General features: G+C 42.1%; 2 protein-coding genes across 6 annotated transcripts; one reads left to right on the plus strand and one right to left on the minus strand.

The window, feature by feature from the left end:
* Nucleotides 1–157: 157 nt before the first annotated feature.
* Nucleotides 158–14,760, plus strand: TMEM263 (transmembrane protein 263). 5 transcript variants are annotated; one of them, XM_063395758.1, is made up of 4 exons: nt 158–337; nt 4,076–4,137; nt 9,251–9,320; nt 13,205–14,760. In XM_063395758.1, the coding sequence occupies exons 3-4, from the start codon at nt 9,257–9,259 to the stop codon at nt 13,489–13,491; spliced, it is 351 nt and encodes a 116-aa protein (XP_063251828.1). In that variant the 5' UTR covers nt 158–337; nt 4,076–4,137; nt 9,251–9,256; the 3' UTR covers nt 13,492–14,760. The 5 variants fall into 5 exon arrangements, with proteins under 5 accessions (XP_063251828.1, XP_063251825.1, XP_063251824.1 ...); XM_063395755.1 differs by lacking the exon at nt 158–337 and adding an exon at nt 527–690; XM_063395754.1 differs by lacking the exon at nt 158–337 and adding an exon at nt 779–1,119.
* On the minus strand, nt 14,144–27,382 carry MTERF2 (mitochondrial transcription termination factor 2). Its single transcript, XM_063395759.1, is given in 4 exon segments — nt 14,144–19,715; nt 26,990–27,007; nt 27,010–27,178; nt 27,180–27,382. Coding segments are annotated over 4 exon segments (1,425 nt in total). The 5' UTR covers nt 27,210–27,382; the 3' UTR covers nt 14,144–18,507.
* Between the last annotated feature and the right edge of the window lie 403 nt (nt 27,383–27,785).

Here is a 27,785-nt window from a genome sequence, read left to right on the forward strand (position 1 = left end):
ACGGGGCAATGTAAATATTGCTTAACATAAATCTACATCCTTAGGATTAGCGTTGTGGCTTCACGCTGACACTGGACTGGTGCAGCTCCCTGTCGGACTGTGCTGCTCTGAGCTGCAGGGAGCTTCTACAGCCTCCCCGTTGTGCCAACAGCACGGGCAGGGTGCCCCAGTGGGTCATCTCGTCACCAGGACCTCTGCGCAGAGACGCTCCCCAGCCCAGCTGAGCGCCGCAAGCCAATCTCCTGCACCCCGAAGCATCTCGGTCAGCTACAGCAACGCCGGCAGCCTCCCCTCCTCTCCTCGGCCCTGCCTCTGCCCGGCATCTTCCTCCACCTCGGTGAGCGAGCCCGTGCGCTGCCCCCGAGCCCGTGGGGTCCACGGAGGTCGAGTCGGGCCGGGCCTGCGCAGGCCCTCGGGGGGCGCGGCTCCCCTGAGGGAGCGGGCACGGGCGGCGGCGGCGCAGGAGGCGCAGGAGGCGGGGGCCGGCGGGTCCCGGCACCCCCGGGGCGGGCAGGGGGCGGGAGCGGCGGCGCCCCCCGGCCGCCGAGGGGCCGCGCCGGGCGCTGGGGCGGGGTCTGCGGGCGCCGGCAGGGCGGGCGGCGGCGGGCGCCACGTCGGCAGCGGGGACGGGCGGAGGAGTAAAGTCTGAGCGGAGCCCGGGCGGGCCGAGCGAGCTGTGAGCGCTGTGCGGTGAGTGAGGGAACGAGCGGGCGGGCGGGCGGGCAAGCGAGCGATGAGCGGCCGCTGCGCCCGGCCCCGCCGCCAGCCGGGCAACCCTGAGCGCCCTCCCTGCCTCCCCGCAGAGCAAGGGGAACTCCGAGGGCAGGAGGCGGGAGAGCGACCGGCGGAGCCGCCGGCGGGAGAGGCGGGTCAGGGATGCGGAGCCGCCGCCACCTGCCCCCGGCGCAGCCCGGCCGCCTTTGTGCTTCCTGCCGCGGCTCCGCGGGGCGGGAGGGCCGGGCCGGGCGTAGCGGCTCCGCCGCGGCCTTGGTTGCCACGTCAGTGCCGCCGCCCTGCGCCGGGATGCCGGCGGTGCCCGCGCCGGCCCGGCAGGGGACATGGGCAGCGAGCTGCGAGGGGAGGACACGGCAGGAACTGCGGGGCTGCGGCCGCCCGGCGGTAAGGCGGGGCGGCTCCCTGGCTGCGGGACGGAGGGCACGGTGAGCCGCTCTGTCCTGCCGCTGCCACGCTCCCTGCGCTGGGCGCCCATGGAGGAGCGGCCCCCCCACCTGGGAGGGAGGGCAGCGGAGGAAGCCGTGCTCGCCTCGGCCTGGCTCCTGGATGGTCTTTTTCTCCCTTGTGAATTTCTCCGACCCAGAAGAAGCTTTGTTTCGGGTTTTCTTCTTTTTAAACTTTGCAGTGTTCGGGCGTTTGCTGTAGTAACATGCTCTTTGTTTCATCTGTGTCTCTCGAGTCCGGCTTGATGGAGTAGCATATGAAGAGGGTTTTTGTGAGCAGTTTGGGACCAGCTTAGCTTTCCATATTCATCTAGGCGTTTATGTGGTGTGGCGTGGAAATCAAGGCAAGTTATTTTAGCTGTGTGCGTGGTTCTGGTCCTTGTAGAAGACAATGTCATCTCAGAGACAGCCTCTGTGGATGCAATTAAATGGTTTCTTCTGCTCATTTAATTGGGGTGAAAATGAGAACTCCGTATCAACATGTCCCCCCGTAAGGAAGATAACCTAAAATACCAAGTGCATGTAGCTTGTTTCAGTGTGTTTACTGTGTTGCTTCAGGCAGGATGCCCCTGTATAACTGGAGGGGTATGTACAAGGTAGCTTAATTTAGCATGTAAGTACTGATTTGTATGCACATCAGTTTTAAGACTGCTCAGTAAATATTATCCAACATATCACATAAAGCTTTCTGTTGAACTGTGGTTAAATAGTCAGAAAAGTTAGCGTTGCCTCCTCAGTGTAGAAATGGACAGTGCTGCAAAAGTGCAAACTGAAAAAGTGGTCCAGCAAGTGACCAGGACTAAATGTCAAGTAGGAGCCAACAAACAGGCGGTGGATGCAAGGGGAAAAATTATGTTATTAGCAGAGGTGATAAGGGGAGTTCAGAAGCAGCTTTATCACTGGCAACTGTTAAGCACAGTCAGGTTTTATCTTTGAGGGTCTTCTGGAAAAGGAAGTCTGAGACTGATCTGGAGTTCAGGCATTAGGTAAGTGTTAAAAGAAATGGGAAAGCCTCTTCTGAAGATGGAGCTAGGAGGAGGTGGAGGATGACAAAACTGGTAAAATGGTGTTTTCATGGTCTTTCTGAAACTGTGCTGTGCACCTTACTGGAATGGGAATCATTTTTGGAGAACTAGAAAAGAGGAATTCTGGTTCATGCCACCTTTGATTTTATATCTTGTAAATCATTGCATCAGAGAAAACTTGTGTCTTGGGTTAGACAACTTGATTGCCAGTATCAGGTGTTCCATAGAGCCTCCTCTGGACCCTGATCTATATTTTAGTTGCCAGTGATGGAGAAATGGTAGATATGATATAGTTGTGTCCTGGGCAGAGTTAAGAGGTTTTTTTGCAAGAGATATTATACCTCTCTTTTGCTTTTAATCGTGGGGTGTGTTTGGTTTTTAATATAGATATATTACATTAACCTTCCCAGCTCTGTTCAGTGCCCTGCATACTGTGAGCCTGTTATGTACATTACTTACGGCAACTTCTTTTAGCCAAAGTTGTAGCCTGTCCTGCTTGGAAGTAAATCGTGGTTCACACCTGGAAACTTCTGATCAACTTCTTGTGTTCTTTACTTGAAAATGCAGTCTTTTTTTCATGGCATGCTTACTTCCAAGCCAGGCTTGCTTTGTATATAAATCTGAATTTTGAAACTTGGGTTTTAGGCTTGTTGAAACACTAGCTATGCTCTTGGGTTTTAGCTACATGCTTTCTACAGCCTGGATTTGTTTTTGTACTTTAGTGCTGTTAGCACGGACTCTTCTTGCAGAAGCTCAGTCAACTCTTTCCCTTGCAGTAGCAAACTGAAACACACATTTTCTAGTTGGCTGTGCTCGGAGGGTTGTGTCTGAGAGAACCAAGGGCACTGAGCACAATTGCCTGTGACACCTTACTAGCCCTAATCTAAGGAGTAAGGCAGCAAAGCTGATAGTGAGGGGTTGCTTGTGCAGCTTGCAGCAATACCCTGAAAAGCAGCCATAGGTGGGATTACCTTTTTTGGCTTTGTGCTTATTTCCTTGTTGAATTTGGAGAGTAGAGCGCTGTTGGTCTTCCAAAATTTTATTTCCTAAGCTATCATGCCTAAAAATATTTTTTTCCGTTTATGTGAAATACATCAGGTTCATTAAAAAAATCTGCTGCATCTGCTGGAAGAGGGGAAGAAGAGCTGTGCATGTGACAAGGGTTGTTTGTTTTCCATCAGCTCTGTAGCCAGGCTTTCTACCTGCATAACTGGTAGCCAGAAGGAAGATAACTTCTTTTGTGGTGGAACAAGACAGGGCAGTGGGTTTGTTTGCAGCTCTGTCAGGTGAAAGTTCCAGCACTGGCTGCTGCTGCTGCAGCCGTCTGGAGCGGCATTAAGCTGCCAGCTGAAATTGGCCCCGTTCTTGGGTCGTTTCACTGCTGCCCACAAATAACTGAGTAGTGGTATTGAAACGAGCCAGTTTCCACTGGCTGCTGCTTGGGCCACGTTTGCTGTGCTGAGACAGAAAGACTTTCTGTCTGTAAAGTCAGAAAGACACCAAGAGCATCTGCCGAAACTCAGAAAGTTGCACACATCTGTGCTGGTTAGAGCCCACTTCTCAATGGGAAGCTAAAACTTTACACAAATTACTGTGGAAGAATAAGGAGCGTTTGTGTCTTAACATGGATTATTGTGCTTCATAGCAATCCTCATGGCAGCATATGGAGCAAGTAAAATTATCTTCATTGCCCAGAAGGAATTGGTGTTTTGGTGACATAAATCTATAAAAGTATGGCATCTTAAGGCCATACCAAGTGTGCTTCCATCATGCTGTGGGGATTTGTATTCCTGATTCCCATGGTACACCCATGGTAGGTATGTGACAGTCACTGTTCCCTAAGATGTCATTAACCTTCTCCCTTTCTCATAGGTGTATGCAGAATATTTTTGTGGAAACAACTAACTAGAAATCTTCACAAAGGAATATATTTGGTAAGTAGGTTTTATTTCAATCAGCTTTGATGTGAATGTACATGTAGCTGGGCTATTACTTCTAGAGCTTCTTGGTGCTTTCATTCAAGATCTTATAACACTGTTAGTGTTACAAATAGCTCTTAAATTAAAAATACTCTTCTAAACAATTCCCTTTTTTTTACAACAGTGTAAAACATTTAAGCTTTCTTTGTATTTCATATTCTGACAGTATGGAAGTGTGTTTTCTTTCAAATCAGTTGCGTGACTTCCATCTTTATTTTTAAAATTTTTTTTGTATGAAGGCTACTATTTATTTTAATGTATTGTTAAGAAGGATGAGAAGTTGTCCCTTTCCTCTTGAATGAATAGCATCTTCATAAACACACAGGGAGAAAACCCCAAGAAGTAGTTTATATTTATCCCTGTTTGAAATCTCTTTTTATGATCTGGCTTCCACTTTTTGACTTGAGAAAACACAGATAAAGAAGGAAACTGGAGTGTGCCAGATGATTTCTGCTTCATGAATGTCCCATGAGTTTTGCTGGGCCTCATAGAGACTTGAATCCTGCCTCATTCCGTGTCATCATTTAATGAAGATGTTAAATAAAGCTGGAGGCTTTTCTGCAGTGATACAAGTGGATTTGGCATCACAGGCTGAAAATGCAAAAGAAAGATCTCTTTTCTTGCTTTCTTCTTCTCTTTTTCTTTGTCCAGTCTTAGTGTACTTTGCAGATTCTGCAAACATATGAGAAGAGTTCCAAAGTTCAGGTTTCTGATAAGTCTTTGCCTTGTTGCGTATGTCTGCAGTACTGGTAATCATTGTGACTAATGGTTCAGTGCATACAGGGGACTTTGAATCTGCAGCTTCCAAGTTTCCAAAGTTCCTTAACCTATAGCATGTCTGAATGACTTAACTGCACAAAAGTCTTACACTTGCATGTCCGGGTCACTGCCTTCGGTTTCAGCTGAGTTGTAATCTCTGTTTGCTCTCATGAACTTTGCTTTCTCCTCTTCGTGGGGACGCATCTTCAGGGGAAGGCTTGAACGGGATCTTCCCTTGGGATACACTGCAGTCTGGCACCGGGGGACTCTGGTGCCAAGCAGGACATACAGGCCTAGATCTTAATAGACAGAGGAAGCATTGAGTGCTTTTACCTCCATGGTATTATGTAAAATCTAGTGAGTGGTTTCTGTTTTTCTATCTCCAGTTTTTCAGGAAAAAAGTTATATTCCTGCCCTCTTGCTCTGAAGACTGGATGAAGTAATCTGCCACCAAGCAGTTATTCCAGGCCTTTGACCTCCAGTCAATAGAAATACTCATCTTAAATCTCTGGAAGGGAGCCAGGTTTAAAACATGCTCCTGTGCATATCCTGTTCACCAGGTATGCTGCACCTTGTTTAGTACACAGGATTTTTGCGTCACTTTTCAGAGTCTTTCAAGTCTCCTGACCTGTTAAATTTATGCATAACAAAAATTGTAACGTAGATATTTGAAAATTTTCTGTGGAAGTCATTTGTTGGATCTTGGTCTGGATTCTGGGATTCCCTGGAAAGCTTCTGCAGAAAAACAAAAGGACCTGAACTGTGCTTTGTGAGGCCAAGTTTGTGGCTTGCGGGCCAAGTTGTGTCACGGGTCACACTGTGAGCCTTTTCTGGATGTGATGGGATTCTGCTTTCGTTTGCACTGATATCATAGAGCAGTGAGTCAAGCATGGTGCTGGCTGGTTGGGCACATTTCTTGCAGCATCATAGTATCACCAAGTTTGGAAGAGATTTTCAAGATCATCCAGTCCAACCATGCACCTAGCATCCCTGGAGTGCTTCCAGGTACCTGTAGAACCACCCATCAAACAGTAGTTTTCAACTTTTCTGATCTGCAAACCCCTGAAGGCTCCCTTCTGTGTAGAACAAATTCCTACCAACTTACTTGCCTTAGCTGCTGTTCTCAGGTGTGCGTAGTTCTCCATTGACTTCTGGGGCCCAATAGCAGCAGGTTACCTGTGCCTGAAGAAAGATCACTGGGGTCTGGCTAGTTGCAAGTGAGTGAAATATTGCTGTTCCAATTGTGTTAAACCAGTGCATGTGAATTATATATATTGTGTAATGCTCCTATTTAACTTTAAAGAAAAAGCTTGGGATCAACAGTTATGTAACTTTGAAGTTCTAGGAAAGGTAGTGGGAGGGACTGCCTAATCTGAACCACTTTTTGTATATAGTGCTGTGATTTTATATGTGCTGCTATTTTTTTTCCTAATATACTTTTTAACTAGACTAGAAACTCTACTGTGAAATTCCCCTGCTAATACATTGCTTTGCTCATTCAGCTTTGCATGAACTGAAACCAAATCTAACAGTCTAAACTAAACTGTGGGGAGTTATGAAAGCAATCCTTATGTTTCTTGTCTGCCAGTGTTACTTTAACTCTTCTGTTGGACAAGTCTTGTCTTAATTAAAAACTGGTATCATGTCATGTATAACAGATTCCAGGGGCTTCATCTGGGCTGTGTCTGCTGTTGGTGATGCTGTATCCAATACCTTCTTAACAGCAGAAAATACTAAACTTTGTGTGAAGTCTTGTGATGGTTTCTAGTGTTGCACCTATGTCCAAAACTGGTAACTTACTCCAACTCCCCTCTAAACTTGTTGATAATCCCTGACAGTGTTTTCTCTGTCCTCTTAAGATTAGAAAACTTTTCTGAATCTCTAATGTGGGATTGTTGACAGAAACATTTTGGAAGCTCAAAGAAGCAATTTCATCTGGTGTTCTTTTAGGAGTTACATGCTGTCTAGATACAAATAAATTCATGGAGGTAGTTCTTTATAAAAAAAATAATTTACCTCTGGCTTTACTCATTTGTCTCCACTGAGTCTGCTTTAAAAGTGTTCTGTTCACTTTTTTGTTCCTTTGTTTGAATTAAGACTTGCTGGGTTCTGTGTTATATTTTACTCTTTTTAGGACTTTCTCTAAAGCAGTGGTTAAACTCCTTCCACATTCCTGGGAGAGTAATCATCTTCATAACCAACATGGCCACACATTAATTAGAAACATAGTTGCTTCATCTTGATTCAGATATTTTGATTGAATAATGTCAAGCCTGTCAGTTTCTTCTGTCTACTCTTTCTTAGAGTGCTTTGTATTATTTCAAGTTGGAAAAAAGCAACAAACCTACATGGAACTTCATATAGTAAGGATGATAACCTCATATTGCTTCCAGCTTGCATTAGATGAATGCAAAGAAGTCATGTAGTATCCGATTCAGGTCTTTTCTCAGAACCCGATTGTCCTCATTTGCTCCCTGTGATTGGTCAGGTTCTTTTTTTAATTTTTCTTCCACTTATTAAATATAATAACAAGGAGTTCTATAATTGATACTTTCTAAATTGTCTTTTCGCCCTGGTGTGTTTTGGTCTTCCAATTTGATGTGTTGCTACTCTGCAACTTCCTCACAAGTAGAAGCAGGGGAATGCTATAACGCTGTGTCAGGGGAAGTTCAGGGTGAATATCAGGAAGAGGCTCTTCCAGAGTGTGGTTGGGCACTGGAATAGGCTCCCCAAGCCTGACAGAGCTAAAGAAGCGTTTGGACGATGCTCTCGGGTACATGGTGTAGTTCTTGAGTCTGTCCTGTGCAGGGCCAGGAGTTGGACTTTGATGATCCTTGTGGTTTCCTCTCAACTTGGGATATCATATGATACTTTCCTGTTTCTTAGCTAGCATGTTTGGATTTCTGGCTTTTGAGTGGCACTTGTTCAGCATTTCCATCAAATTTGCCCTCCTGGTAGTAGGTATTTTTGCTTTCCTGTTCAGCTTCTTGTGTACCTTGTGTAAAGGTACCTGTGTTTTCTGAGCCCTGAACTGATACCCTTACTGTTGATTGGGAGGACTCTTTATTATTCAATTTAGGCTTGCTTCTCATCCAAAGATCCATGATTTAGTTATGTGGGTGCTAGTTTTTATCATGATGTCTTAACTTCATAATAATACTGTGAGGGTTTTAGCTCTAGTTTTCCGGATGAGTCTTCCCACCTACTTCTGCCTCTGCATTCCTTCTTCAGATCCCAGCCACTGCTTTCTCACCCAGAGCACACACAGGGAGATCTGGGCACGACAAGAGAAACAGGAATTATTTTTCTGGTGCTTGTTGACCCCTGGAAGAAATTGAATGATTTAAAGACTTGTGCAGAGGGAAGGGAACTAAGAGGTCACTGGAAAAAAGAAGGATGCTGACTGGTGTGATGTGACTTGTTTTTCCTTTTTCTGACCTTGGTACTTGCTGAGGAGGGAAAGCAAGATTAACAGGAGGACTCGGGGGAGGAGGCAGGACTTAATATCAAGGCATGCTTTGGTGGGGGAGGAAAGCAGGATGGAAACCTTTACTGGTTATTACTTTCTTCCCCTCCAGAGGAAAAATTCTGTAAGCAGAGCTCCCGACTGAGCTTTCTCCTATGCTTCCCCTGTCAGGGATTGCTGCTCTAGAACTGCTGTAGGAAACAGCTTCTGATGAAAAGAAAATCTTCCCTGACATGTTTCAATTGGAAAGTTTGTGTGGAGTTAAAACCGTCTAGTTCTGCTGCTATCACCACACCATTTATGCAATTCTGTGACAAGATAAATCATCTGTTTCTGTTGTTGTTCTTCCATCTTGTTGTCGTGGCATTTGTTCAAATTATGCTGCAAGGACTTGGCATTTTTAAATAGCTTTCCAGGTACCAGCAGATCTCACAGGCATGCTGCTGTTGTTTCTCTAGTGGCCACCACCTCTATGATCGCTAGGCTTTTCTTTTTCAGTAGTTAAGCATAAGCTGTTGTATGGCAGTAGCTGTTTTGTTTTCCTACTTGTTGTCTTCCTGATTGCTTTTTAGGTTTGAGATGCACTTGGTGTAGTGTGGCAGCTCTCACCAAACCTGCTGATGTGATGGAGAGCTCCTTTTTTAAGTGTTGAGTCTGGCTGAAGAATGCAAAAGCACAATCTGATAATAAAAATAGGAGCAATTTGACAGGATCTGCTAGCTTGTCTAATAATGACAAAGAAGTTCTCCTTGTGGAACTTAATCTACTTGAATTTTGGATTAATAGATTACATTTATACTTTGTGAGAAAAGATGTATGGCACCTGTGAATTTCTTTTTTTAGGCAATAATGAATCAAATGGACAGAAATCAACAGGAAGTCCCATCATACATTCAGGATGAACCACCAGAAGGTATGTATTAGTTTTCATGATACAAAGTAAATTAATCAGAAGTTCAGTTCTCTCTTTAAAAAATGGATCTGCAAGCTGAACACTTTCTTTTACATAACAGTAAACAAACCAGCCCTGGGATGAGATGGGCCTGGGTTATTGTTCACTTCTGTATTGTCCTGTTTACAAAAAGGCCACTGAATATAACTGAGTAAACAACTGTACCTATAAATTATAGAGAAGATGGGCAGTAACTGAAGGACTTAATTTGCGGATTAGTTTCCAGAGATATGAACTGATCTAACGAGCTATTTCTGCTTTATTTCTGCTATTCATTATGTGAGATGGAAAGATCCCAGCTTCATTTTCGGACATGCTGCTGTGTTCATAGTGCATGTGACTTGTATGCAAGATGTGTCAAGAAATACGTAGAACTTCATTACTGCTTTTGGAGACTGTTTTCCATCATACAAATAACAGCGGTTCCAACTGTTCACAGTCTCATGGTTTCACAGAAATAAACACGCACTTGACTTTTTTAATGCAGTGACATCATGGTCTCCTGAACCAACTGAATATTAAATTGGTTATTAGATCTGCAGAGGAAATGCAGTTGCAAATGAGCAGAGCTTCTTGCAAGCTGTGGACTGGCAGGATTGAGCAGTCTTGTTTGCATAATGTGGCTGGAAACATACTAGATCAAAAGCCATTCTTGGCATATAGGTTGTCTGTGTTCTGTCTGCTCTTGCTTTAAAACCAAATGTGTTGAATGTAGAGGTTGGTGAGTTATGATTGCTCTCAATTCTTTGCTCTTCAGGCTATAATAGCCCTTTAAAGTTCTGTTTGTTGGTCTGGATTTTTTTCACCTCAGCTTTTATATGTTGTATAAGCGAACAATTTACTTCATTTGAACAACAGTGTTATCCACTAACTGTAGCAGAATGGATTGAAGTGGAGTAGCTGACTCTATTCTTAACAACTATTAGGCAAGAAGCACAAGTAGAAGATGATGAGAGGAAAGGGAAAAATAGGTTTTCACTGCACAGTAATTCTTCAGCTCTATTATACTTGTTGTAGTAGTATGGTGTGAGGACAAAAAATCTTGCTCTTTTGTTGTTAAGATCCCAGAAGCATTTCTGATAGTAAATGCCTGATTGGAAACCACACCTTAATGTGTTATCTTCAAGTCTAACCTTTAAGGCTGCGATTTGCTTGCTTAGTTGTTAGTGGGGTTTTTGCCTTAAAGATTTAATTGTGTTTTATACATGCTAAATATCATGTATAGAAAGTGAACAGTGGTCTGAGAACCACAACCGATTATTGAGTAAGGCAGTGAAACAAGTGCCTTTATCTTCCTAGAATATTCACTAGGTTTTCCAGGTTCAGAGCATACCAGCAGAATTTGATCATCACTGGTTATTCCAAAGTTTCATTTAAAATCTGTGAGCAGCTAAGACATATTTTCTTCTACACATTTTCTTCTACATTATTTTCTTTCAGTGTGACAATAACTAGTTTGAATATGAAGTCTAAATAGGTGGAGAAAGTTGGTGTAGTTAGAGGGAGTAGAATGAAGCACAGCTCATCTTAATGTAAACTCCATCCTTGATGAGGCTTTTTCCTTTTTGTTCTGGTTCATGTGCCCTCTTCAAGCCTTACAAGTTTAGTTAAAATATTGGAAGACTCCTTGAAAACCATCCAATTTAGAATTTTGTGCAAGGCCTTAAACATGATACACTGTCATAGAAAGATGGCCAAATGTGGGTGGAAGGATACCAGTTCAGTGCTGGCAAGATCATCTCTCTGAACAGGCTGCCAAAATACTCCTTAGAGGAAGGGCTCAATTCCAAAACCAGCTTGCAAATTTTCCTAAAGATATAATTGTAGTTTGTTCAAATCACATTGAACAAGCTTGGTGCCCAAAGGCTTTAAAGAATATGTGGAAGAAGCTTTTGTGCTCCTGCTTTTTAGGAGTGGTGTTACCCTAATGCAGTGTTTTCTGCCTTGTAAGTGGCGCCAGCCTTTGCAACCTAAGTTCATTCAAACTCTTGTTCATTCTTGGATTCCTTTCAGCGGGAAGCTGGCTGCAAGACAGGCTGGTAGAGCCAACTCCTGGACAGGGAACTTGTGTCATTTTCTTACTGCTCCATAAATCACAGAATATTCTGAGTTGCAAACCACCCACAAGGATTATCGAGCCCAACTCTTAAGTGGAGGGCCTATGTGGGAATCAGCCCACAACTCTGGTGTTATCAGCACTGTGTCTGAGTGACTGAGCCAGTCTCCTTAGATTTAGGCATGATCTGGTACTCTTTGGAAACATACTTTTAGAAGAAAGAGACCAGGAATGTGTGTCCTAGAACAGAAATCAACTGGCAATAAAACTTTGCAGAGCTGAGTATTTGCTAGACCTCATGGACAATGCAAACAGGATGGAAATGAAATGTGTCAGCTATTACCAGAAGTTATTTATACATCATCACATTCTGTATTTACACATGAGAAATAGTGTAGATATCAAAGGACTGGCTAACTGAAGTAAGGTAAAGAAAATCACATAGAGATTATGTTTGTTTCTTTTATTATTTTTGAAGTCAGTTATGATGATCATTTTTTATTATTATTTTTTTATTATTTTTTATTATTTTATTTTATTTTTATTTAATTTTTATTTATTATTTTATTATTATATTATTTTATTATTTTTTTATTTTTATTATTATTTATTATTTATGATCATTTCTTGCCTACATCAGTTCTGATTGAGTGAAATCAGCTCTTAAAATTCAGTAGGATGAAACTTCTATTTTACCCTGATGATAGTGAACCAGTTAAGTTTCTGACCAAATTTGTTACAAGTTCTATTAGTCTCATCACTAGAATCCTCTAGTGATTAATGCCTAGACATTGGATTTTATAGCAGACTCTGCATACTTCCGAGTGTGATGCTTTAAAGGCTTTCTGTATGTAAATAGAAATTCTGATCTCTGTGTGTTTATGTTGGAAATGCATTTTTGCCTGAGATGTCCATGTTGAAAGCTGCTGGCCTAAAATGAACCAGCAAGAGTATTACATGGTTTTAAGTAAAAGGCTGTCATTTATGTTTTCAGTTTCCATTATCCTTTCTGTTATGTATATCAATTTCTTAAAAAGGAGACTAGTGTAAGCTAGAAGGACTTCCAGTATTTTTAACTCCTTTGGGCTTCATTATTCTGTATCCTTTTTTTTGTCAACTTTGTAGGAAATTTTCTCATTTAGGTAGCATCTTTTGCTTGAATTATTCCAGGCATGCAAGTAGAAACTCTGACCTTTACAGTTTTTAATGAATTCTGATTCCTGGGTCAGTCTTGGCATTACCACAAACGCATTGGCAGTGAGTGCATGGAATGTTGATCACCTTAGTTTCCATCTTGTAGTAGACGAGTGCTGGGACATAACTCTTGGAATCTGTGCTCTGGATGCAAGCTGTGGGCAGCGAGGGCACTGGGGACAGACCTGTTCTGCTGGTTCTCCTCAGGCATGTGAAAAGTCAATGTGTTGGCAGGGCTGGATAGAGGTCTCCCGTGCATCTAGAGCTGGTTTTTCTTTCCTGCTGCCTCCTAAAGTAGTTGTCCTCCTCCAAGCATGTGATTTCTACTCCTGACTCCCTCACCTCTTTATTTCACATCTCTTTATTCCCTAGCTCTGCCCACTGTGGTTCCACATGCTCTTTGCTTAGTTTCCCTGTTGTTTGTTATTTGGAACTACGTGTTGTATGAGCATCCAGGAAAAGCAGCCTGCAAGGTAAGTACAGACTGTGTACAATGGCTGTTAGGCTAGAAAAGGAAGTACTTTTGAGTAACAATGTTTTGAAAATGGTTAAATCCTGGTGCTAAGATTGATTTGCTTGTTGTTTCTTCCCGTAGGGTCGCTCAAAGACCACCCACAGCAGCAGGCTGGCATGCTTTCTCGAGTGACTGGGGGCCTCTTCAGTGTCACAAAGGGAGCTGTTGGTGCCACCATTGGGGGTGTTGCTTGGATTGGAGGGAAGAGCTTGGAAATTACCAAAACAGCGGTCACATCTGTGCCTTCCATGGGAGTGGGTTTAGTCAAAGGAAGTGTTTCTGCTGTAGCTGGAGGTGTTACAGCTGTAGGATCTGCTGTTGCAAGTAAAGTGCCTTTAACAGGAAAGAAAAAGGACAAGTCTGACTAAAACCAAAACTGAGACATACTCGATTCTCCAGTGGCATTAAAATCTGCTAAGATTGGGACCATGAGAAGCCATGTGTCTTAGACACTTTTATCTTCTAATGAGTTGTGCAAGTAACTCAATTTCATCTGAAAAGGACAGAAGAAGCTTGGCTAGCACAGTGTATGAGGATTTATTAGAGCCTAGATTGAAGCTTTGTGTCTGGTGAAATGTTACACTTGATAACCATAGAAGTGAGTGTATCTGAAGGAGTAATACATATTTGAATAGTCATTTACTGTATGTCTTCTGCAGTTTTGGACTAAAATGTGAATGTAGAAACTCGGTAGTCTCTGTAATGCCATCGATACAACGAGATGCCAATTACTGTTCTCAGTGGTTTCCACATCCTCCTGCTAAGGATCCTTCAGCTGTGTAAAAGCACTCTTGGACATACTTGGTTCTGAACCTGTATTTGCAGGCAGCCTGTAAATTATTCCTGACTGCATTCTGCTGGTGAAGACTGGAGCAAAGAGACCGGAGGTGTGCAGAAATTGGAAATGAGAATGGGAGATAGAAGTGAAAAAGTTTAACAACATGGTAGAAAGGATCATAGAGAGTAAACTAACTTCATGCCTTGTTAGAAGAAAATCTCTTTGTACTAGGTGAAGCTGTGTAAAGAACTGTCTTGTTGTTTCAGTGCAGTTTACAGAATGAGCTTTAGGCTCTTTATAAATCCTGATATCTGAAACTTTGTCAATTTTTACTGAAAACACGATTGCTTCATCTCAGGTGTATTTAATAATACGCATCTATCTCCTGCAAGTGAGAACTTGCTTCTAATAAACTTCTTGTAGACACTAGAAAAAATGACAGCCTGTGAAAACTGCACTGATCTTTGTGGTCATGCAGCACAGCTGTCTAACTTGCTAGGAATTCTTGTGTAGCTGGAAACCACTGAAGAACTAGCAAAGCTGTTCTCTCAACTCTGTGATGCACCAGGTTAGCTTTTTGCTCTGTTTAAGCAAATGCAAGGAAATTTTCACTACATTTCTCATACTTTTCACTTTGATTTTTGAGTAAAATGCAATACTTTTATTTAAAAAAACCAAAAACAGTAGATGAGGCCTTAAAAAACAAAAACATAATTCAAGTAATTTGTATACTGACAGATTCCAAATGTTGACACCTTAGATGGGAACACCTTTACATCCTCTGCAGTGTGAGAGGCAAAATGCACTTGTAATGGCACAGCGTGAGGTTGCCTTAAAATATAAACCATTTCTGATCTTTTATTTGTGTACTGATTTTGCAAATAAGTAACCTCTTTGGAAGCCCATGGAAGGCATCTGTTTGTGCTGTATGCAGTATTTTCTAAAAACTTGTGTTTCTATGGAGAACTTGTACTCTTACTTTTTCAGTGGCTGTGGTTGTACTAAGATACATGAGGGGTTACTTTTTAGAAATGAAAAAAAAAAAAAACCCAGAACATATCACTTGTCAAACTTAGTCCTCTGTTCATGGGTGTTGAAACTACACCATGTCTCAATTATGGTACTGTAGTCACCCAATCTCTCTGAGCCATTGGTACTTCAACGGCACTCTGTAACAACTTTATTTTATATCAGAAATTGTCTATGTTGGAAGCATGATACTTGTAAGCATGGGAGCCTGGGGTGGTGGGGAGAGCAAAAACCCAAGAAATGGCATCTGCTTCTTCTGTTAGATGCACCAGCTGCTTGGTTCTGATCTGCTGCAACGGTGTCATGAGGTAAGTTCATGCAACAAACGGAAGACTTTAACTGTTTTTGTGGGTTTTTTTATTGATAAAAGCAAATTGCATCGATTATATTATGGTTTAGAGGTACCAGCTAGCTCTAGAAATGAGCTAGCCTGGGTATCAGAGGCAATCTAGCTGCAGCACATAATTTAGTGTGGTCTGCTCCCCTGCGATTTCCAGTGTAGCTGTGTTCCCCAAGTGCTGTCACTGAACTCTTAAAGAGTCACCTGTTTGGAGCACAGTGAGAATTTGTGACACTCAACAAAACCCTTCCTTAGTAGTTTTGCTGAAAATGGGAATGTTGAGCTGGTCATACCCTTTTTTTTTAGTATATTCTTTAATTTTTATACTATGAAACTTGCAGCAAAACAAGTGTGGTCTGAGAGAAGCAATGTTAGGTATCTGAAGAGTTGCCAACACTTCATTATGTTTTTTTCGTAACATATCCTGTAGCTATTATTTTGAGTCTTGTAACTGAAACACTTTTACATATGGTTTTAGTTTTCAAAGAGCTTTGTCCTATATCCTGTGTGTTTTCCATTCACTTATGAAACTCGCTTCATCTTAAAAACTTGTTCAAATTCTGTCCTGGCACCTGTGAAACATTAAATTGTTGCTGTTTCAGACATTTGAAAGCTTCCTTAGTTTTGTGGAGAAAGCCATACTTACGTGTAAATCTTCCCACACTACCATGCTCCAGAGTATCTTTTATTTGTATCTACTTAGCACCAGCCAGCTCTTATAACAAAAGCTGTAATTTCAGTGTGTAAGCTGTGCACAAACACAGCACAAAATCCTTTGCACTGATTTTCCCTGGTCAGTGATGCTTGGGAATAACCCATTTTAAAATCATAGTGAGCTGAATGGAATATAGAACTGAAATTTTCTGGGGGAGTGAGCTTCTTTTGTCTTGGGACTGGTTTTGTGATAGCTTTATTTACTTTTTCGTTATTTTCCTTTATTTCCTTTCCTTTTCCCAGTCCCCATTTCAAAAGGGGAAATGTTTATGAAGGCGGCTTGTATGCCTGACTGCTCTCTAGGTAGTGAAAGGCTTACAGGCTCATCCACAGTCACTGCATAACAAAAGATGAGGATTTCAGCAATACAGTGTTTTGGTGACTGGGAGCTTTCCTGAGGTTTTATTGTAAATGAATGCTATGAAGCAGAGAGAAACAAATCCCCTGATAAAGTTAGGAATGAAGGATTGACTGAATTTTCATCTGGTAGTAGAGAAGAAGAGCATTTCTGCTTATGTTTTTATTTTGAAAGTGGAAGAGAAACTGAAACATTCAGAATGCAAAATGAGTTTGTGATAACTCAGGCTGTGACTTAGTTAAGGAAATACATCCTTTTCCTGTTCTGTTGCCACTGGACATAATTTAAGTGATGGGAATAAGCTGTTTCAAGAACTTTGTAAAAACAGATACTTGAAAATGCTGGAACTAAATATTCAAGGGAAGCACTGGTTTAGGTCTGGGTTTCCTTTTCCTCCTAAGCTATCAATCAGGTCTCTGGCTCCGTTACAGGTTGTGTTCGGAAGAGCTCTGCAGAGCTGAAATGCCCCTTTGTGTCTAAGGAAAGCAGGCTTTTGAATTTAGATAATATTGTGGTCTGCCTAATAGCTGACACGGGAAGAACATGTCAGAAAGTGACAAAGGCAGAAGCTCCTGTGCATTTTTAATACAGCTGTCTTCCTAGTTTCCTCTTAAAAACGGTAATGTGTTTTGTAAGATTCAGCACAGACACAGCCTGGTACCACAGCCTGACTCTTCTTGCTGGTGATTCATCCCCTTCCTGAATTCCTGCTGCTGTTGCGTGCTCCTGCAGGAGTGGCGTTTGCCCTGGAAACGCCTGTCACGTCTGCACTGGCTGCAGAGCGCCCACTGGAAGACCTTCAGCTGTTGAGATCTTGGCACTGTTCCCACCAGGGGTTGCCAGCCCTTCCCAATCCACAGCAGATAATGTGGCAGACTATAGAAAATCATCATCTTGCAGGCCACCCTCTGGACCAGTAATTCAACACCAGCTTTCTTCAGCAATTACAAACCACATTTTAAGAAATGGAGGCCTGGACTTGCTGCCAAAATGTGTGTTAAAAATGACCTTGAAGAATGCCGAGTGAGGATAGTGTGTAGCTGGTTTTTATTCTGTTGTTAAGAGGGAATATGTGTGGAATAGCTACTTGGGAAAGTCTGAGAAGTAAAATCACTGATGATCCTAATTCTATTGATATGATTGTCAGTGCTGCTGCTATTTTATATTATCATTCACAGCCCATAAATGAGAAGAAATCAAATCCCCTGAGAACTTAAACACTGATAGTTACTATTTTGAAAGCCAGCACTTGTCACCAATTGTCATATGGTGTTATCTGAGAAGCAGTGCCACTCATATATTTAGAAACTGTTGCAGCTGTTTGCAAATCTGGTAGTCACGTTTAATCACCAGTGGTTTACAGACTAGAATTTTGTTGCGTCTAATAGAAAAGCATGATTTTTTATTTTCTCCTACCACCATTTGAGACTTGAGTCTCCCTAATCTCTCCTGTCCCCAAACATTGCCAGAAGAAATTAAGAACTATACAACAGCAATAAATTTCCTCCTGTTGCAAACCTTTTGAAAAATAAGTAAATTTTGAGGTCTCAGAAATGTAGAGGTTGTCATCCTGTAGTTTCTTTGCATTATGGTTTGTACACACACTGCAGCAGTCAATGAATAAAAAAACCATCATGTCCCACCCCTGTGCTCAGGACAAGGCTTTCCTGTCCAAGAAATCAAGTCTGTTGCAGGTGAGGATCCAGGAGCTAGAGTTAGTTCAGCAATAAGGAAAAGAACTCCAAGAGTGTTCCCTGAAGACAGTGAACCAGCAGACTGATGAACACTGCTGGAAAAATAATAATCCTCCTTTTGTCTTCCTCAGATAAAAAATGCTAATCACTACCACAGGCTGGACTGTGCACTCATAGAGATGATAATCTAAGGCAGTTAATGCCCCATCAGGTAAGAAAATATCACATCTTTAAAAAAGGCAACTTTTATCATAACTAACTTCTAGAATATTATTTAAAAGCATTGGAACACTACAATTGTATAATGGGAACACTACAATTGTATAGTGAAGTAGTGCCTAAGACTCCCTCCTGGACAAAGTGCAGTGTAAGACTACAGTCTTGATAAAGATAGCTTTTGTTCCATCTCTTCTCAAAGAACCAACTTCCCTTTTAATTTGCTTTTCCATAACTTGAAGTACAGCATTCAAATTAATCTTCAATGTGTAGAGGAGCAACAGGATTAAAAATTGGTCTCTCCTTCTTTGATTGTATCTTACCATAAGTGACTTCAAAATCTTTCTTAGTACCATTCAAGCTTTCTAGGTTTCCAGTCTTTATATCATATCCTAATGCAGAGAGCTTTTTAATTCGGTATTGAATGATTTGTGTTGTCAACTCCAGCACCATTGGTGTCTCTCTAATCTGTGCTATAGAAATTCCTTCCTTCAGTAGTCCTTCAAGTCTTTCTTCCAAAACTGGAACAGAATAGTAGAGAAGGGCTGGACATTTCAGCACTAGTTGTTTTAGTTCATGATCACTGCACTTGAAGGTGTTCTTGGAGAAAAGCATACTCTTCTGCATAGTGGCAGAATTAAGTTGAAAAATGAAGCCTTTAAGTTTGGACAGCAGCTGTAGAACTTCCTGGTCAGTGAAATCATTCTTTTGGAGAAATTCCAAGTTGTCCTGGATTGCAGTGGAAGTATTTAATAAAATAAATGGATTTTGGCTCAATAGCTTCAGTATCCAGATCTTCATATTTGCTTCAGAACCCCCTAAATTTAAATAATTTCTTTGTAATGTCTCTATTACATTTTTGTTTTTCTCGACAGGGTTATAGAAAATATTGGGTGCACTTGTCAAGAACCTGGTGATTATATTATTCTTAAGTCCCAGCTCTTGAAAAAACAGTATGTTTGCCTTCTGGTTCTGCTGATACTCAGTAGTAAAAAAAGACTCTGGAAATTGCTCTATTAATTTAATCAGCTGTTTTTCATTCTGGCATACTAATTGCCATAAAGCTCTTTGAGAGTTTATCTCTGCTGGGGTGTGGAGAATTGCCTCGGGACAGCGTTCTATAATGTTGGCTACAGTGGTCTCATCTGCTCCCATTTCCTGTAAGATACCAGCAATTTCTTTAACATAGGCCACTTCCTGGAGAAGGACCCATTCCTTCAGTCTGCGTATCTTCGTGATGTCAACTGACAAACTGTAGAGAGTCTCAAGAGTTGTTTTATTTTCCTCTCTTGACTTGGTATCAGTTGTGTAACTGGAATGTATTAGGAAGCTTCTGTTTGCTATGTCAGGCCATACTGGTGAAAACTTCAGTCCTGGGTTACAGCTCTGCGATCTTGTCAACAGAAGAGTGAACGTGTCTTTAGCACCGTGAGCAACTCCTCTCAGCATCGTGGCAGTCAGTCCTGTGGAGACACAACAACTGTAAGGAAACACATTTAAGCAACAGATGGAACTGATGTAAGAAATTACTCTCCAGAGTGGTTTTTGTTATTAGTGCAAAATCCAGCTTTCACATGAAAGCAGGGGGAAAGACGATGTTTGAAAGGTTAACATTCTGATGGGTACGTCACTGGAAGAGTAACAGGATGCACAGACTTGATGTGGGGCACTGCTCTGTTGGTATCAATGCCTGCAGTCATACAAGCTTCAAACTGTCAGCCATTTCTTGCAGCTAACATTATTACTACATTACAGATTGCTCACACTGTATGAGGAAAATGATTCATGCAATTTCATTTGACAGCAATCCCACTAAATTAACAAAAATGGCAGCTTCAATCTCTTTCTTAGTTCCTATTAATGTATTTGCCTTAACTTCTCAAGCATTATTTGGAATGAGAGTTGTTCTTTCATGTGTCCGAGACCCACCACACAGTGCTGCTTCAGCAGCGGTTTGTAGCACAACTTCATTTTGAAATCTTTCTTTATATAACTAAGGGAGAAAAAAGTCACGTGAACCTTTATGTAAGTGTTTTTCACCAGCTGAGTGTGTTAATTAGCTTTGAATAAGCACCCTGGTATTTTGGAGGAGGAAGCAACTACACAGTAACATTTCCAAGCCTTCACCTACCTCTTCCAGCACCTACTTTGCTACAGCTGCTCCTTGCACCAATGCCTTATTTCTGCCTCCAGGTGTCTTCTGTAGGCAGAGTCCTTGTGGAATAGGTGTGTGGCTGTGCTGGAGTCCACAGGGCCAACCCCACACCTCACCTTTGCTCAAACTGGCTGCCCAGTTATCACCAAAAGCACATGCACTGTCACCTGCTCTGCAGGGACAAAGGAGCCGCAGCAGTCAAACAAAGATATAATCAAGTGTATCTTTAACTTCCTAGGGGGTGTTTTCATAACAACCCTGTGGAAGTACTGACTGTGAAAGGGAGAACTGCTGATCTCTGCATACTCCTGCAAATAGCTGCTGCTGGTAACCTGCTTAAAACTGCTCCAGCTGATAGTGAGAACATTTGGACGGTTGCTTTCACCTCTCCCTAAGTAGAGCACGCTGCAAAGAGTACCTACCTGAGCATTGTTAAATTACTTTTGGTTGGGGGTTTTTATTGTTTGTTTGGGCTTTTTTAGGAGAGAAAATACTGTTATGATCATACAGTCTAATTTCCTACCTAACAGACCAAGATACCTATTGCAGAGATGCACAAGGGCCCTAGAATCTTCCTTATAGCCCGTCTTCTAAGAAAATACGTGGTTTGTTTAGAGCACTTTAGTGGTAGGTCCTCTTTCTAGTTGCTAGGTAAGGTTAAATGTTTTCTAGAGGTAAATCCTTTATCTCAAGAAAGTGTACCTATGCTTTTAGATTGCTTTTACCCTGCTTCTGAGATGGACTATTGTGATGTTACTACATCACAAACTAACAGAATACGATGTAATTTCCTATATGCACACTTATGTTATTAACAGAAGCTTTTTTTTGTAACTTGTTCTTTAGTAGTATTTCACACTTCTAAGGCAAAACCAATTGCCTAATGCACTGCTTGTGTCAGAACCCCAAGGCTGATGTTTTGTCTTCATTATACCTCATGACTTCAGGACTGCTGTCCCAAGCCCCACAACAGAACAAGTGATTTCTCCCAAAACCACTGGAAGCAAGTCTGTAAGTCACAGATGTTTTGTGTGCTGACCTTTCCATGTCCTGAAAAAGTGACTGCAGACTAAACCTCTCCTCCCCAGGAGTGAAACAACAGAGTGTCTGAGCACTCTGAGTAGTTCTATTGAGTTTAGTGGGTCCAGTCAGAAAAAGCAAATCTCTGAAGGATCAGGGTTTCCTTTATTAATTCTTCAGCTTAGCTAGAAGCAGCCAGCAAAGTCAAGTGTTGTTAAAATTGTTTGGGATGTCAAATAATATTTCCAAAGTTCAAAGTGGAAAAAATAACCATGACTTTTACTTTAATTCATAATTGTGATAAACAAAATGGCTTTGTGAGTAATGCAATCCCTTAAAATACTGTAAATTTTACTATTACAGAACTTTTAAAAAATTCTGATACAGTAATTCTGCTCTTCTAAAATCTGACATGGGAATGGTTGTTACATTCACTTAAAAGAAGCTTTACTTTTTTGAAAAATGTCTGGCATCATAGTAAATTTTTCCCTGTTGTTAGTGAGGATCATCAGAAACACAGAGTACTGTAAAAGAAAGGAAAACTTTATCTGCCAAAACTCATTTGACTGGGGTACTCAGGAGCCCTTGTAAAAAAGCCCTATGCAAACTACAACATGCACAATAATACAAATGAATTTGAATGTCATGGTGTTCTATAAAAACCAAGACCTGAGTTATGACTTCATGTATTTCTAAGGCCATATCACATTTCCAGAGTGTGTAACTGCTTTCAAGAATTCAGAGTTCTCTTAAAGCTCTTACTGGATCTAATGCATGTTCTAATGTGCAGGACTGCACTGTAACTTTTCACATACTTATATTGCTGTGAATATACAGGGGCCTATAAAGCAATTGAGAGACTAAGAAAAAAAGCCCAGCCAGCTCTGCTATGATGCCTGCTCTCACTGCCAGCAGCACGCTCTCAGCGTGTTAGAATGGTAGTAAGGAAGTGAGCTAATGCTGAAGTTACCTGTGATCCTGCTTGCTAGCACACTTGCAGAGACCTGAATATACAGAGTAAAGGGGTGCTCTAAGTTTCATTATTTAATGAGACTTTTATGTCAATCTTCTATAGGAAATAGATACAAGGATCAGCTGGTTGATTTATCCCCCATATGAATTTCTGAATGTGTGTTTTGAGACTCAAATATCACTTTTTGAAAATCAGCAAATCTAAACTTTTACTCATACTATATTGTTCACAAAATCTTTCAGTAAAGAGGGCAACACTATGACTGCTGACCACTACCACTCTCATTATGGGAAACTTAGTAGGCTGTAAATAATTAAATGAAACTACTAAATGCCTAGATTGAACTTTGAGTGAACCAAGAAGAGTAGGTATCTACCAAGGAGATAGCAGTGTAGACAGGGTTTGAATGGTTTGTGAAGGAAGCTGGGGTGGTGAAAGGTTACAGTTTCGTAGATTAATGCACAGTAAATGTTCACACTTCTGCACTTACAAAAAATGAATCCCTGTTCTGCATTAGTGGTGAAAATGAGGTAAATTATTATAAAATATATGCTAAACCAACATAAAGCTTTCTAGAAAAAAAATGGAGGCTCCTAGGATAATCCAGGTTTGAAGGGACCTCAGGAGCTCAAAGCAGGGTCTGTAGGATCCAGGCTTCTTTGCCCAGTCAGGTCTTTAAGACCTCCATGGATGGAGCCCAGCGGACTCTGTGAGATACCTGTCCTACTGCTCAACTGTCCTCCTCGGGAAAAAGCTTTTTCTTACATCCAGGAAAGGAAAGGCATTGAGAAATGCTTAGGGACGCACCGCACTAACCACCGGCCATTAAGTGGTGGTGCTTTCAGCACAGACAAAACAAGGGTCTCCATCACAGTCTGCTCCCACAGCGCGGCCACCTGCGCCGTCTCTTCCCCACCCTTTGGACTCCGCTTGGGGGCGGAGAGGCAGGAGGCCGATGTTCTCCTGCAGGCGGCACGGGAGCAGCGGCGCAGGCCCATCGCGCCCGAGCACCGCTCCGTGCCGCCCCTGCCGCAGTCACCGGCTGCCGCCGCAGGGGCCCCGCGCCCGCGGGTCTCTCCCCCGCCGCGCATCCCTCGGGCCCGTGCGGCTTCTCCCCCTGCACGCCGCCCGCCCCATCCTCCGCGCCGCGCCGGCGCTCGGAGCACGACAAGCGGAACGCCAGCCGGCCCCTCCGCCCCCCGTGCCCCGGGGCCGGGCCCGCCGGAGCGCGGCCGAGCCCCCGCCGCCCGCAGCCGCCACCCCCGGCCGCGCTCACCGGCCCCGCTCTCCCGCCTCGCCGCCGCCGCCGGGCCGCACCACTGCCGCCGCGCGGGGGCCGCTGGCACGTACCATGTGCCGGGAGCAGAGGGGCGCGGGCCGCAGGGCAGCAGGACGTGGCCGTTGCGGCGCACGACCGGCCGAGCCTCCGCCGTTCGCGCAGCAGGCTGGGCCGGCACTAGGGAAAGTGAAAGGCCGCTGGATTAAAACAGCTTACAGAGAGAAATAATGAGGTGAATAGAAAAAAAATGGATAATAATTTCTAAGTAATAAAATGGCAAAGAACGGAACATTTAAAAGTCAGACTGTTTGAATGCCTGTGCTCTGACGGGAAGCAGATAATCCTTTTGATTCGGTATAGTGATAAATGAATATGGTTAGTGCTGAATTGTAACTTTATATATACTTAATATCACTTAATAGCAACAGGTTACTGCTAAATTGTAACTTTATATATAATCAATATTAGCAGAATTAGTAAAACTACACTAACAAAAATATAGTGTTAGAAGCCCCCCCCTCCCCCTTCTCTGGCAAGATATCATGAGAAGCAGGATGTAACTTCTATTAGAAGGGAGTGGTAGTGTCCTTGAGATGCTAAAAACAGGTTTGGGATGAGTCCAGGAAAATTGAGACAAATCCAGACTTTTTAAAAAGATTTATTGTCTTATCTATTGGAACTTACTGTAATACTAGCTTGGCACACATGTGTAACTCGTGGGGTTAAAAGAAGGACATGAAGAAGAGGAGTGAAGCCTTCATCAAAAGACCACCCAAAAGAGTCTGAAGACCCTCAAACAACAACTGGAGCATGTGCAATGACGAAGGTGACGCAGATTTCAAGAATCGAAACTGGGAGGAGACGATCAAAGATGGGAGGAGATGGGGTGTTGGCTACAGTATAAAAGCATAGATGGAATAGGCTCTGATCGTACATGTGGCAGAGTCTTGAATCCTGCACATGTACCCCGGCCCGGCCGGCCTCTTGCTCATGCTTTAGTGATACTAGGCCCATTCACTGCTAAATTACTTTTATAAAGAATGGAATACATTTTATTTGAATGTGTCCTTTTGCTTGATTAATGCTTAATGCAATTAAACTTATTTGCTGCTATATCAATTTTGTTTGGATTGGATTTTTTGTTGACATTTATAACAGTAACACTGACATCATGATGGGAGGCTTGTCTTACACCAGTTTTTCTTCATATGACCACTGCCTTACTACATAACTAAATCCACAAGATAGTTTGGCTTATATTGCTTTTCTGGAGGCTTTTCAGAAGTTCATTGAGCTGTGATGGTGAGAACCATCTTCCTCTATCTTATTTCTTTTAGCCATATCTACTTATATTTCTCATCTAGAGTAACAAATCAGCAGTCACATAAATGATTTCTAGACTAGAAATATTTTACTAGAGGTGTTTGGATTTTTTAACAAGTCTTCACAATCAAATCTCTCAGAGAGTGAAAATCACTGCTGTTGTGTCTGTGAACCCTTCTTTTGTCAGCTACATGTTCAGTAGTTTGTATTGGATCTGTGAAGAAGAGTTAATGAAGAAGAGAAATGCTATAGAAAGAACCTTTGCTCTAGGAAGAGGGTTCAGGCTTGGTCTCCTAAATAACAGCTGTTCCAAGAACAGTTAACAAAGTCTGTGAATATAATGCATACAATGATGTTAAAAACATGCATCTAAAAAAATAGCTTCTAATTTGTGACACAAAATGTACTGTATAGTTGCTTCTTTAAGTTTTTTTTCACTTCATGCCTTCATGTTTTTAGCAATGTATTTGCACAACTTAGGCCATTCTGTGTACCAGCCAAAATCATTGTAGATAACAAGACACCTGCAGTCTTGTTTTCCAGAGCTCTCAGGAATTCATCAAGGTTATGGGAAAACAACAGAATGAAAATAAGAACAAAGAGCCTGAGAAACTCTCTACAAATAATGTAAACCCTAGATGCAGGAGGTGCAGTGTAAGAAGGACATTTGACCAATTAGGTGTCCTGAAGGAGATGAACCTGCCTCTTGAACAAGCAACTTGGCCAACTGAGAGAAGTGTGCCCACTTGGGATGTAGATTTTAGAATCTATAACTGGGATTGTATTGTAAACCATAAAGGGCTCTGTTGAAATCATATTGGTTCTATTCTTCAGTTGTTCAATTCCCCCTGCACATGTTATCTTTTTTCCCTTCTGTCTTCTCCCCACTCTCTTCATTTTTGCAATCACTGTCTGGGCTAAATTAGCACTATTGTTTAAAAAAGTTATTCACAAGAGAACACTGTAGAGAGGTTTACTTGTATGAGTTTTTGATTAACTGTCATTCTATTTTCTATTTCAACTACGTTGGAGTGGCTCTTCCCTTGAGATCTGGCATTTTAATTAATACAGTCTGCATCTCTTATATATTAATATATCCTAATACAATATTAATTATACATTAAAATGTTCTTTCTCTTACTTCTGAGTCAAGAACAAACTGTCTCACATAGAAGGCATGGCCAGACAGAGCCAAATAGTGTTTTGACATAATGATATGCTAATAATATACTGCAATTGTTATTTAGCATGTAGCAAAAACAGCTTAAAGACTAACAGTTTTCATGGCTACAATTTGTTTATGAAACCATAAGCTCTAGTGAGGAAGGGTTGTTTCCACCTCAGTATTCCCAAGAAGGCAGATTGGTTGATGCTGGATGTTATTCAGGGCCATCTTCAGTGTGGCAGCCTTCTGAGGAGCTATCAGGACACATAATGAGAAATGAAAAAGTAATTTAAATGTTTGAAATAAAAACTGTGTTGTGAAGTGACTAATAAATAAGGAAATAAGGAATCTGCTTCTTCAGTGTGTTCAAAAATTATAGAATTCAAATGAGTTTGATGGACAGTGGTCATAAACTACTGAACTTCCTTCTTCTTTTTAATTTTTTTTGAAATTTATTTACTGAATATTTGGCATATAATAATAATAATGATAATAAAAAACAACCAGGCAAATAAGAGTGTACTTTGTATTAATTGAGAAAGCAATGTTTGACTTTAAAATGACCCCAGTACTCCAGCTCTGAGTTGCAGCACGGGTATATGACAGGATCCCACAGGTTCTTCTTGGATCAGAATGATGACCTGTGGAATATGATTTTCTACATACAACAAAGTGATTATGGAAAAACTCATCATAATTTATGCTATTGTTAAAGTCAGTGCTCAAAAACCATTCAGTCTCACAGGCTACACCTTTTAGAAAGAAATTTTGTGTAAGACCAAGCAGAAGGGGATTCTAGTCATGGCTGGGGCCTTTGCATACCTTGATCATCAGTGACAGGTGGGGTCTCTTCTCCCGGGCAAGTGGTGACAGGACAAGAGGACAGAGCTTCAAGCTGCACAAGGGGAGGGTCAAGGACATCAAGGGGAATTTTTTCACAGACAGGGTTGTTAAACATTGAAATGAGCTGCCCAGGGAGGTGATGGAGTCACCAGCCCTGGAGATGTTCAAGAATACAGCTGGACGTGGCAGTCTGTGCCATGGCCTAGCTGAGATGCTGGTGATCAGTCAAAAGTTGGCCTCAGAGGTCTTTTCCAACCTAAACGATTCTGTGTTTCTATCACTGTGTTTATTATGTCATTCAAAGTGAGGAAAAAAAAAAAGCATGAAGGGAAACATGACACACGTGTCTCTTCTTGTTAACTTTTACTTTCTGTGGCTCTTAGCAAAAAAAAAAAAAAAAATTCAGGAGAAAGAAAAATGAGAGTTCCTAAAGTACTGTCTGGCATTCTCGAAGTTAACAAAGGTTCATACTGCTGTTTTGGGCCCTCTGCCTTTTACTTGAGACATTGTTTCTAGTAAGACCACTCTAGCTGTTGCTACCCACTTGTCCGTGAACACTCTAGAAGCTGTAGATTTGAGCTGCAATCCACGGGTGGAGGTTTATTTTCAGATCTGCTTCCAGAGCTGTCCTGTTAGGGCTCCAAAGGGTTACGCTGGGTCCCGTCGGTGCGATGCCTCCCTCGGCTGTTGCCGTGCCCAGTGTAACCACGGAGCAGCTCCAGGGACACCCGCGGGGTTGGCAGCTCACAGACGGTGGCTTCAGCTCTGTAATTAA

This window comes from Prinia subflava, chromosome 4, assembly GCF_021018805.1.
Source record: "Prinia subflava isolate CZ2003 ecotype Zambia chromosome 4, Cam_Psub_1.2, whole genome shotgun sequence".
In the NCBI taxonomy this organism is placed as follows: domain Eukaryota; kingdom Metazoa; phylum Chordata; class Aves; order Passeriformes; family Cisticolidae; genus Prinia; species Prinia subflava.